This window comes from Epinephelus moara, chromosome 15 (genome assembly GCF_006386435.1).
Source record: "Epinephelus moara isolate mb chromosome 15, YSFRI_EMoa_1.0, whole genome shotgun sequence".
NCBI lineage: Eukaryota > Metazoa > Chordata > Actinopteri > Perciformes > Serranidae > Epinephelus > Epinephelus moara.
The window spans coordinates 16,053,804-16,066,817 of NC_065520.1; the positions used below are offsets into that span (position 1 = coordinate 16,053,804).

Here is a 13,014-nt window from a genome sequence, read left to right on the forward strand (position 1 = left end):
CTTGCACTACGTTCCATCATCAGTGTAACCAAATATCACCAGCTCTACAGCTCTCTGTTTTGCTGCCCCCAAGTGGACAAAATCAGTGAATGCATCTTTAAATGCCCCTTGAGTCAGGATGCTTTTGTAAACTATGGGTCCGTCCAAAGTCACTTAAATTAATGCAAGTTATCTTACCTAGCCGACTTTGCTAGCTGTTTAGCCCCTCCCACCTAGGAAGAAATGCAAGGAGCACTTTTGCACGTAGCAGCCGCACATCACCGACAGTCCGATGAACAGCTCAACGGGTTGTGACTGAAATAAACCTAATTGCAACATAACAATCTTGCATGAAATATCATTACTCTTTGAAGTAGGTACGTGAATTACAGCGATTCATTGCAAAGAATGCATGTAACGGGTACACTTGCGCTGTTTCTCCGCCATCTCGTTCAAATGTGCCAGATGTAGAGGGCAGGTATTTATACGTCATGGATAAATACGTCCGGATAGGAAGCTCTCGACCATCCTAGCTCGTAGCTGCTTAAAGCTTGCTGCTAGCTCCTAGCGCTAGCTCCTCGCTGCACAAATAAGAGACTTGGGACGGCCTAGAAGATGGCGGACCTCGAACGACTTCCAGTTCAAGCGAGGAGCTAGCAGTAGCACTATAAATATAAGAGACTTGGGACGGATCCCATGAGACTACACCGCTCAATTCAGCAGTAAAGTTCACAGTTGGCTTGGACAGTGTCACGGTATTGCGGCATCCCAGGGTATTTAGAAACGACTGACTCTCAATAACCCCAATAATCCCCACCCTCACCTATGGTCATGAGCTCTGGGTAGTGACCGAAAGAATGAGATCGTGGATACAAGCGGTGGAAATGGGTTTCCTCCGTGTATCTGGGCTCAGCCTTAGAGATAGGGGGAGGAGCTCGGACATCCGGAGGGAGCTCAGAGTAGAGCCGCTGCTCCTTCACGTCGAAAGGGGTCAGTTGAGGTGGTTCGGGCATCTGACTAGGATGCATCCTGGGCGCATCCCGCTTGAAGTGTCCCGGGCACGTCCCACTGGTAGGAGGCCACAGGGCAAACCCAGAACACGCTGGAGGGATTACATATCTCGTCTGGCCTGGGAACACCTTGGGGTCCTCCAGGAGGAGCTGGAAAGCGTTGCTGGGGAGAGGGACGTCTGGGGTGCTTTGCTTGGCGTGCTGCCCCCATGACCCAGCCCTGGGTAAGCGGATGAAAATGGGTGGATGGATGGAATTTTGTCTCTGTTGAGTCTGAATAAAGGTGTGTTTTATGATGAGTTGAAGCGGCAGAGAGAGAAAAACACCAGAATTACCACCCTGCAGTTGTGTGTGACCTTTGACCACTGAATCCAATCAGTTCATCGTTGAGTCCAGCAATGCCATTTGGTTTTGTTTTGTTTTGTTTTTTAACATGTGCAGTGTAATAATTTAATTATAACCCTGAGAATGTTTTCTGCTATTGTCTGTACACTGTGGAGGAGTCTGTAATAAAACAGGGACACAAGGATGGTTGCATTCACACATCATTTGGAGAAGCAGACGTTAAGAGTTTTGAGACAGTTTGAGAGTCAGCACTGCCCCCATGTGGCCTAGAGTGATAACACACAGCTGAGTGGACACCCTTCCCTCATTACCCAGGTAATATGCTGATTATTATTACCAGAGAAATGAAGATGAAACTTTAATGATGCCCTTGGGGGAACACAGCTCTCCCACAGCAGGCATTTGGAGCAGAGGCACAGGTAGAACTAATGAGATTAACAACGGCTGCGGTCAGTTTATGCATCCGGCTCCAGAGTCCTGGTACTGCGCTCGGCAGAGGCATTATTAATGTTATCAGTTACACCTGTGCCTTCCCCAGAATTTTAGGAGTTTAACTGGACTAAAAGTGAGAATATCTCGACCTCTGCTGCTTTGGTTTGACACTAATTTCCCAAGTACCTCTTTAATGGTCCAGTTAAACATAATCGTAGACATGCAGAGTCACCCAACCTGGTTTATTATACGTCTTCTTCAGGATCTGGAAGATCTGCACGCAGGCCCAGATCTACAGGCTGGAGGTCAGTGAGTGAAAGCTGAGGTAACAGTGAGCGGCCTGTGGGTGGAGCAGCTGCACTCTAGAACTGACTGAACCACATGTACTGCTCCTTATTCCTACACTACTCCCTGTCCTCCCACTCCTCTGTGCATCTTTCATCACAGCAGAAGGAGCCTGTTATTAGGAAGACGCACGTTCCAATATGTCACAGCCAGGACACGATCTAACTGTGTGGCTCTTGTGCTGACGAGCAGAGAGATGATATTCAAAGATTACGTTTAGACGATAGTCAAATGAGCTTTTGGTGATGCAGCTCCGAATCCTTCAAGGTGTAACGACGTGTCATTGAATTAGTTTGTTCGGTTCAATCAGGTTCAGCAAAAGACTTTCTGATCTTCCTCAAGCTTGGGTCCTCTACCAGAGGCCTGGGAGTTTGAGGGTTCGGCGCTGCATTTTAGCTGTTCCTAGGACCGCACTCTTCTGGATCGAGACCTTTTAGTGGTCATCTTTTGACTGAGTCGCCGTCATGTTCACATTCATACCGCATGGCACAAAGTGTCTCGTACTTTACAATAAATTGTGCTAAATTCTGACTGTTTTCTGAGAGGTTTCCCTTTATTAGACGAGTCGACTAGTCTTAATTAACATTTTTGTTTCGTCAACAGGGAAATTAGTCGTCAGGAACATCCCCAGTCTGCACTTGGGGTCTTGTCTGGTGTGGTACACACCCCTGCTTCTATTGATCTCGTACTAAGTGCCTGTTCCTGTGCTGCCATGATTAGCGCTTCTGTGCTGTCTTTCAGTCTTTCCAGACAGGATTTCTTGAGGTCGGCCACTTCTTCAATCTGTCGGTGGTACATGCCGTGCAGGGGCTTGTCCTTCCATGATGGTTCGTGGTTCGGGGATTTATATATCAGTGGGAATACGCAAACATGTCAACTCACTGCCAACTTCACCCCAGTGTATCAATCAGGGGGACTAAACAAAAACAAGGAGCAACACAAATGCTACATGCTAACATAACATAATAACTTGCTTCATGCATTCAAGCCCTGTTACAATATTCCTTCACAAGCCCATTTTGGCCAGACTATGCCTACTTTCTACAAAAAACAAAAACAGATGATGATGACTTTGACCCATGATGGAGCCGTACGGAGTTAGATTTGTGTCTTTAATACATGCGAGAAAATAAATATGAGAGAAAAAAAAATATTTGAGAGAAAAAGTTTTCACACTGATAGCAAAAAATAATAATACTTGAGACTAAAAAAAGTTTTGAGAGAAAGTATTTTGTCATAGAATATAAAAACAAATAATTTGAAAAAATGATTTCTCAAAAAACTTTTTTTTTACTCTCAAATATTATTTTTTTGCTGCGTTATTTGGGAGCGGAGACTCCAATGTTTGGGTAAGATGATGACACACATGATGAATGATTCAGTTGAATTCGACTCCCAAGACGATCCTCACCCAGCTGTCAATTCGATTGAGACTGGCCAATAGGAACGTGGCCCCGCCCATGACATTATTTTCGCAGAGAAAGCAAAATCCTGACGCGAGAGCAAAGACTTAGGTTTTGAGAGAGAGAAGAAAAATGTTTTGACAGAAACATTTTTTTGAGAGAGAAAATGTTTTCACACTGATAGCAAAAAAATAATATTTGAGAGTAAAAAAAAATTTATTTTTTTTCGTGGAAATCATTTTTTAAATCTCAAATTATTATTTTTTTTTATATTCTATGACAAAATACTTTCTCTCAAAACTTTTTTTAGTCTCAAATATTAGTAGAGCCGTACCTGACTGATAACCACAACAAACTTCAGGCCTGAACTTGGTCATGGCAGTCACACAAGATCAAACAATACACATCCTGAAGTAGCATACGCCATCAAAGAATGTGTGCTGCTTAGTTTGGACTTTCTGCGCTCAACCTGAAACAACACACACCATCACCATCCGGCGACCTACCACTGTCCTCTCCTCCAATACTAACAGAGCCCTTCGACGGACCTTTAATCAGGGTCAGTCAGAGAAAACGATCACAGCCAGAGCTGTGATTAAGACGAGCCTCAGATCTGAAGCAAAGAAAACGCAGAGTCTGTTTGGACAGGGATATGGAAAACAGCAGCGGGGGTCAAGATTGCGCTGAATGGCTGAGAAAACACAGGCTCCACTAATCACACTATCTGCTGTCCCTTTTGTAGCAGCGAACTGCACCACAGCTACACATAAAGACGACAAAGTGGAGACAAATATGCACCTGCACTGAGTGTTTGAACTGGACGTGTCCTCGTTGTAAATCCCAGAGCAGTCCACCTCTCTGCAGTGGAGACGAACTCTATCCCAGCTGCTGCTTCAGGTTCCACAGGACTTCCTGACAGGGACACACACACAAAGACAGAGAGAAACTCCTGGTCAGTGTTAGGGAGGGAACAATACAACATCACATACATTTAACCAGACTTATATTGGACCAGTCCGTCAGCTCCGTTTGTCCACATATTATTTGCACAGTCAGCAGGGAGTCAATGTCTTTCTCCAAACTCCGCTTGTGAAAGATGGACAGTGAAAATACTAGGACCTGTGTTAGGAGGAAATTAGAATTTTTTTTACAGTGTATGATGAATAAAAATCTAAACCTGCCGTTGCTGGAAATGTCAAGAGCATCTGCACAAGCGGCAGACTCCTCGTGCCTGAGCTGCAGGGGAGTGCATCATCCTCACTCCTGCTGCTGACCTTAACTGTCCTCCACAAAGCAAGAGGGCCGTTTCAGCTTCAGCCATCACGAATTTAAAAGAGTATCAAGATTTAATATACATCCCCGGTTAGTGAATGTGTGAGGTCTACGCAGGAGAGAAGCAGCGTGGACGGCAGCCAGGAGAATGTAAGTTTCTTTGCCTTTTCCTAATCCCGTGGCACAGACAGATGAGAGGCAAACACAGGGGGGATGTCTGTAACCTACTTTCATACATTTGCATATTTTTCAGAGAGGGGAAGAAGCAGTTTTGAAGCGGGGGGTTGACGGGGTGGATGATGGGGGAGTGAAGGTGCCTGACAAGGACAAGACAGGGTGACGGGAAACCAGCAAGTCAGCATTTCAAACCCGTTGAGATCACTATGATAGAAAAAAAACAACTAAATGTTTCATCAACGATCAGGACAACGCAGCCGATCCCATAATTTACGCAGTAACTGTGGGGGATGGGCCCACAGACACAGGCAGGGCTTTCACTCCCCCTTCATCCAAACTGTTTGCTAAAAACACTCTGAGACGAAGCAGATTAAGTTGGAGCGGTGATGCAGCTCTGACGGAGGAGTGTACCTGCAGCGGGGCAGCAGCACACAGAGGACTCAGGCTTCTTCCTTGAAGGGGCACTCCACCCATTTCACATATCACACAGAATGTGTTTGACTCTTCAGAAATGACAAAACCAGATCTGAAGAACTTCCCGTGTGCATCTCCAGAGATTCAAACATTTTTTTAAGTTCGCACCAGCCAAATAAAAAAGCCCTGCATTCATTTTCACCTTGAGTTTCCCTCCTTCCTCTGAATTCTGCACCATCCAAGATGAAGCCGTCAGCTGTGCTATTTTTACCTGAGAAGAGCTCATCTGATCTCGTCCCTCGCTGCTCACAGCGTTCAAGTGTAAAGGAATTATTTGTCAGGTTTGAGCACCTGTGAGTGCCCATACAGCCGAAAACAAGACTACAAGTCAAAGTCACCGCTGGCAGTCCCAAGAGTCTGCAGTATTCCTCACACATGATGGAGACGATGATGATGTCAGTATTCTAAGAACATTATCAGGAGTCGGTGCTGCAGGAGGACCGTGAAGACACTTCAGGTGCGCTCACTTTTTTTCAGCTATGTGAATAAAATGTCCTTACTTACTTCATTTAAAACTACAAAACCAACTCCATCCTCCTCTCTTCTGGTTCCACTCATACATATCCAACCGGCAACAGTTTGTCTCCATCAATGGCCCCTGTTCCCACCCAGCCCCAGTAAACCATGGCGTGCCTCAGGGTTCTGTGCTTGGTCCCCTCCTCTTCACCATTGACATGCTCCCCCTGGGTAAGATCGTTCGTAAACATGGTCTGAATTTTCACTGTTACGCTGACGATACCCAACTATATCTCAGCTCCCTCCTCAGTCCATAGGCAGCTGCCTACTTGCAACGAAAACCTGGATGACCACCAACTTACTCAAACTCAACAGCAAGAAAACTGAGCTCTTGGTTCCACATCACCTACAAACTCCTCCTCACCTATAAAGCTCGCCATGACCTTGCCCCACGGTACCTATTGGACCTCCTCACGGATTACACCCCCTCATGGAACCTGCGGTCTGCTGACTTGGGTCGCCTCAACGTCCCTCACACCAGTAGGCAAACATTCAGGGATAGAGCCTTCAGTGTGGCAGCCCCAACTCTCTGGAACTCTCTCCCCACGGAGATTCACCAGGCGCCAACACTGGACATTTTTAAATCTGCACTGAAAAGACACCTTTTCACCCTGGCTTTTGGTTTTTGCGTCCTTGGGTCTCTTGAAACTCTCCTAATTGATTTTATTCTTGTGACTTGCTTTAAGTGTGTGAGGTATCCTTCAGAATAAAGGTATCGCTATCAAGCCATTCTCTCCGTGTCTTTTTTCCCTTCATGTTGGGAGCTTTTATCTGTGCAGGCACTCCGCTGAATGAGTCCCCAGAGTGTTGTTGAATTACACCGGCACATGGGCCGTTCGATTGGCTGTCTCTTACTGTTTCGGAAAATGTCTGTCTTGATGGAAGCAGCTGGGCCGAGGGGACGCTTTGCTGACACACAAACAGCGAAGCCACACTGCAGCATACGCACGGGCACATGTAAAGTTAAAGTACAAGGGGCTCAGGGGACGATAAGGGCCCGGACGGTCAGCTGTTGGTGAGCATCTGCCCCCCAGTTTTTTTGCAGTGTGTCCCACATCGTTGGCATTCGTCGGGAGATGATTCAGCATGTTGAATCATGCTCAAATGTATTTAATAATTATATCAAAAGTAATAATAATGTTTAAAACAGCATCCCTGCACTAAAATGCATTAAAATTGGTCCAAAATTCTTCCCTGCAGAGCAGCAGCCGTGTCTCCCTGACCTGCCTTCACTGGTGACAGCCAGCCAAGTAACAACAGTGTTTCTCACTGCTGTCAAATGACGGTATTGGGGGGGCAGTGTGATGGTCAGCGCTGAGTGGCACAGGCTGCGGTGGGAAGAGTGAGGGAGAAATGGCGGAGTCGTAATTAAACCACATTTCCATTAAAGATGCTTTCAAAATTATTGTACAAACCTCACTATGTTCCATTAGGCCTGCAGGCTGCACCTGTGAAAGACACCTCAAATTTTGCACAAATGTCCACTTGGACGCGACGATGAACTGATGAGATTTTGGTGGTCATAGGTCAAAGGTCAAGGTGGTATCTCACAAACGCCTTGAGGGACTTTGGGTGCAAACGTTCACTTGGATTGAAGGATAAATTGACGTCAAGGTCGGGGTGACGTCACAAAACGTTTCTGACCATAACTCAAGAATTCTTACGCTTATCACGACAAAATTTCACACACACGTCAAATAGGAAGTGATGACATTTCGTATCCAAAAGGTCAAAGGTCAACCTCACTGTGACATCATAATGTTCTGCTTGTCGAGCCGTCTTGCTCTCCCTCCTCTCCACAGCACACAGAGTGGATGTGATCCGCGGCCCCCTCGACTGTCTGCTCCGTGTGGCCGCCGGTCATGTCATCTGCCAGCAGATGACGAGGAGGATAGGGGACGAAGGCTCGGCGTGTCTGCTCGTCTGGCTGGCTTGAGGTCAGACACTGACAGTCACAAGCTGGAGGTGTGAGACACAGCAGCGGGTATGAAGAGTCAAGATTTTAAGGATGTTTTTTTAAATATATTTTGATGAACATCAGTGTCTCACACCGTGCAGACTGTCACACCAACAATCCAAACATGCAATGCCACACAAAATGCTGATTCGTGTTATCTTCCTGGCTGTAATAAAGAGTCCTCTGCTCCACTCTACAGTGCCGAGAAAGTCACCTTGTCTCACCGCAGTAATGGCACCCAGGGGTCCTGTCACAGCGTGGCCCCTGCTGGCCCGCATCTGATGCACTGACACAACTGCACACACCACCCGCCACCCCCCGAAAATAACCTTTACTGGAGCATCATCTGCTGTGATGTGATTCTGCCTGACATCGTTCCGTAAAGATAAAACAGATTATTAGATTTTAGATTCCATGTTGTGAGTCCAAATCGAATTTGTTATCGCTTCTTGAAGCTGAGGTTACACTGACACGGTGAGCGCCGCTGTTTTGGCTTCGGTCTAAACTCCAACACAGAAGAAGATGCTTGTGACGAGTCAGAAAACAGTGCTGATTCATGGTATTTCATGCCTTAAAACAGTGAAAGAAAAGCTCCAAAACAATGAATCAGCATGTCTGACTTTATGAGAGTAGATCCTCAGACTGTCAGTGAGTCATCAGTGACACAGAGCTCGCAGAGCATCACCACATCAAGACTCCTCACAACTGCACCTGTTTGTTGATTACACCCCAAAAAAAAAAAGGTGGATTCACTCTGCAGTGGTTGCGTAAGCGGCTCGTAAGTCAGTGTCCTGACTTAACCTTGTCCTCGCTGCACTCACAATCTGCAGCCCTTTCAAATCTACCTCCAGGCTGCGGCTTCAATCACAGTGTGTTTAAGGAGTGGAGCCGGCAGAGGATCGAGGGCGAATCTGGGAGTCTTCGCTTGACGTCTGACGAGCTCACGTGGACAGACGATGATGCAGATGGGGTCAAGTGACTTCCTCAGACTTCTACTGTTTTTAAACGGAGCATTGGGGGCTTTTGTAAGTTATTTCAAGGTACAACGAGTTAGAATACTAATATAATTCTGTATTTTTCACATCTAAACATCTTAATAGATCTACTGTTTGTGCCCTTTTAGTTGGGGACCAAGTGGTTAAGTCCACCCCCGCCGCCTTCACCCATCTTAAACACTGAAAAAAAAAACAAGAATACATGAAACAAAAGAGGGAGACGTTTTTCTATTTCATTGTATCAGGCTTTAAACCCTGTGGGTGTGGACCCTGTTGTCCCTCTCCCCTCTCAGGGAGACTGAACACTGAACGTACAATAAATAAATAAAAGTCAAAGAGAGAGGAATCTTTCGGTTTCATTTTATATATTTATTCATTCATTTATTATTTTATTTATTATTTTAGTATTTTATTTTTATTCGTTTTCTCTTCACTGAAAATAAAACATGAAAAAAATTCAATAAAAATCAGAGAGATCTTTCTAAATCATTTCATCCATCCATCCATCCATCCATCCATCCATCCATCCATCCATCCATCCACCCACATATCCATCCATCCATCCATCCATCCATCCATCCATCCATCCATCCATCCATCCATCCATCCATCCACCCACCCATCCATCCATCCACCCATCCATCCATCCACCAATCCATCCATCCATCCACCCATCCACCCATCCATCCATCCATCCATCCATCCATCCACCCACATATCCATCCATCCATCCATCCATCCATCCATCCATTTATTGTTTTTAATTATTATTTTTCTCCCCCTCCACTCTCTGGAAGTGACCTCCTGTCGTCCTCTTTATTTTTATTCATTTATTTTATTTTTAAGCCCACCTTCCTCCCCTCTTCCCTCTAACGTTTATACATACTATATAACATTTTATACACAATTAAAAATTTCGTTTTGTCGACAGGGAAATTAGTCGCCAGGAACACCCCTACCTATGAACACCAAAATCTAATCAGTTCATCGCTGAGTCCAGGTGGACGTTTGTGCCAAATTTGAGACATCGCCTTGATGAGAATAGAACAGACGGACCACCCAGACACATAATACCTCCAGCTACGGCTATAGCCGGTGTGGAGGCATGAAAAGTTTGGTCGAATGTTCTGCATGAATGTATGTGGACTCAGCAACACAGTTCACAGTCAGTGCTGAGCGTCAGGAGCCTCGTGATCACAACTGAGAAGGTGTTTACACTCTAACAGTGACTCATGGTGTGTAGCTGCAGGTAGCACTCAGCTGCTACTGAAATCATTGACACTTCCAGTATCTCAACACACATCATAAACTGTTGATGCTGATCTGCTGCGTTCTTTACACACACACACATCCATAACTAATGTGAGTGTGAGCAGGTGAACAATAAATGATTCAGCAGCCAGACGCTGAAGCATCGATAGCCAAGAGAGTCCCGTTAATGAGAGCCTGCGTTCCCTCTGCTTCATCAAAGTGGTGACTTATGAAATATTAAAGCGAGCTCGACGGCAGCGCAACACGGAGCGACACAGGGGCCGACATCCCGCAAGAAGAAAGCGAGGAAGGACAAAATAGGGGGAGAAAAGAGATAGCGCTGAGTCAAGGAAGGATTCTGGGAATACTCACATCAGCGTCTGTGGAACTGAGGCAGCAAAACTAGTATCGACGCAAACGGCGAAGACGCAGAGACGGACAGGAGTCTGATAGATTTACAGATATAGATCCAAGTGTTGTCTCAGGTTGAAGGATGCTGGGGAGTTTTTTTCCTACCTGTGGTTGTTTAAACAAGACTTCCAAGACTGAGCTCTACTTTCCTGTGAGATTAACGTACAGATGTCTGGCAGATCTCTATCTTAACATAATCCTACAAACTGAACTCTGTCTTCAGCCTGTGACACACACACGCTCCAAAAACAACAGCTCCCAACATCTCACCTGCTGCCGATGTATCCAACCACATGGGCTTAACATATTTCCAAACCACACAGCACATTCCCACCTCTGCCGGTGTGATTTTAAGCCTGTTTTTTGAAGCCATCTGTCATTCTGTCAGCGTTCGGCTCCTCTCCCTCGGACTAACGACACACATCTAGTATTTGCACTGACTCATAAAACAGGGCTGCATCATTCTGCTTTATGATTAGGAAGACAATGAGGGTGTGGGATCGTAATGAGCGCTGAATAAATACAAACACTATTCGTCACTCCTCTAGTCGCACTGAAACCACTACACGTTCTTTCGGCATTTGTCGACCTCGTAGTGCCGTGAGGACGGTCACCTTGCTCCGCTGTGATCATGAACCCCCCTCAGGATCGCAGACAGATGTGGCCTGCATGTAGCCTCTTGTCCTCCGTCAAGGCTCTCGCCTCTCCATGAGATAAAGGCACTTCCTCTTGTGTCTCGCCGTCGCCCCGGGACAAGGCTGTCATTAAGATAACAGGAGAGTACTTGTACAACCCTGAGCATCTCAACACTGTGCTCTCACAATGTGTCAGGTTCAAAGGCGTGTTGTTAAAGCGGGAAAAGAAAACAGCTCGGTTAAGGATGGCAGACGGGCAACAAAAGCAGGGGTGTATGCGCACTTCTTTTTCTTGAGGTCTCAATTAGACTAAAGAAACAGTGGCATATCCTGATGTGTTGATGTGTGTCAATCTGCCGATACTTACCCAGGTGCTTCAGAGAGAAGGCTTGTGTTCGGACATACGGCCTGAGACCCTGTCTTAGTCATAATCCAAACCGGACATCAGAGACCAGACGGCGGACAGTGTCCGACACGTCCTGAAAGTCAAAGGGATTCCCCTCAACTGCGGCCACAAGCCAGGTTCCAACTCCACGCCAATCCATGGAACGCTTACGGAATTTATCTTTTGGCATCTAGGGATCCTCGCTAGAGACATCCACGTCCAGGATATCACAGCGGCTCCACCCCCTCAAGGGCAGCAGCCAGTCACCCTCCATCAGCCTCATAGAAAGCTATCCTTAACGACCTCGTTCTAAGCACACCCTCAGCCTACTAGCCAGTGTCGATTTAATTTTCTACCCATAACTACTTATTCCGAACAAGCTTTGCATTAATCTAGTGAACCATTACCTACATTCCCACGTTAACCAACACTTGCAAAAAGGTTTCTACTCGGCAAACGCTCGCCACCAATGTCTAACCTTCGTTCAGGCTACCCATCCCCCCAGTCGACCCTTCTGTAGCATCTATCGTCCGTCAAATTTTTTGGCTTCCTACAGTGCTCTGAATTCGTCCCAGTGCAACTACAACTTCATACTTCCAACTCTCTCTTGTCTTAACCCAGCCTCCGCCACTGGTTACCTCGTTTTGCTTCCACGTCTGTGACAGTCGCAACCATGTCCTCCTCCCTGACCCTCATACATCCCCCCCAGATGAGCGCGAATGGACAACCTCCTGCCTCACGTTCGTCCCCTTCTTGACATTCGTTTATCCTTCCACAACATTTTGTACTTCCCCGTCTTATTAAACCTTTACGAATCGCTTAGTCGTGGCACAGTCCTTGCTGGTAAACTTAAGTTTTAATAGTTGGCTTATGTTTGCACCCTCCATCCCTTCCTATCCTTTCACTCTCCAATTCCTCAATCCTCATCCTTTCATGCTTTCCTCCAAACCCAGAATCCATCACACGCAATAAACCGTTCATTACTTTATGATGATTGTGAATATTATCTTCAGCATTTTGCAACAGAAAGTTAGTAACCGAATCATAAGCACTTAAGACGCTATCTTTGCCTAATGGCCCGTTCATCGTCATTTACAAGCACGCCTCAGTTATCTTTGCTGCTTTTTTACTCTGGTGGTAATGAACGCAGTACAAGGAGGCTTTGAAAGGGTTGCACACATTTATCTGATCATCTGTTCAACTGTCTGTTTTAATCTTTGTCATTTATGTTGTTTTCTTTCATTTATGTTGGCCAGTTCTTATATCTTACTATATAATGACGAAAACTCTGTGTGTGTGTCTGTTCCACGTTTTTCTCCTCACTGACTTGGTCAATCCATGTGAAATTTGGCACAGTGGTAGAGGGTCATGGGAGGATGTGAATGAAGCAATATTACATCAATTGGCCAAAGGGGGGCGCTATAGCA

The 13,014-nt window shown here is 45.9% G+C and overlaps 1 protein-coding gene across 3 annotated transcripts in view; it reads right to left on the reverse strand.

Moving 5' to 3' along the window:
- The window catches only part of LOC126401760 (double-stranded RNA-specific editase 1-like), a 42,670-nt gene that overhangs the window by 26,197 nt on the left and 3,459 nt on the right, over positions 1 to 13,014 (reverse strand). The window contains exons 1-2 of one of the 3 annotated variants that reach the window (XM_050063243.1): positions 4,692 to 4,912; positions 4,313 to 4,426 (exon numbers count right to left, since the gene is read on the reverse strand). In XM_050063243.1, coding sequence (XP_049919200.1) covers positions 4,313 to 4,426; positions 4,692 to 4,719 — 142 coding nt within the window. In that variant the 5' untranslated portion in view covers positions 4,720 to 4,912. Of the gene's footprint in view, positions 1 to 4,312; positions 4,427 to 4,691; positions 4,913 to 13,014 lie in introns of those variants that run through there. The other 2 variants (XM_050063244.1, XM_050063245.1) reach the window with 2 other exon arrangements.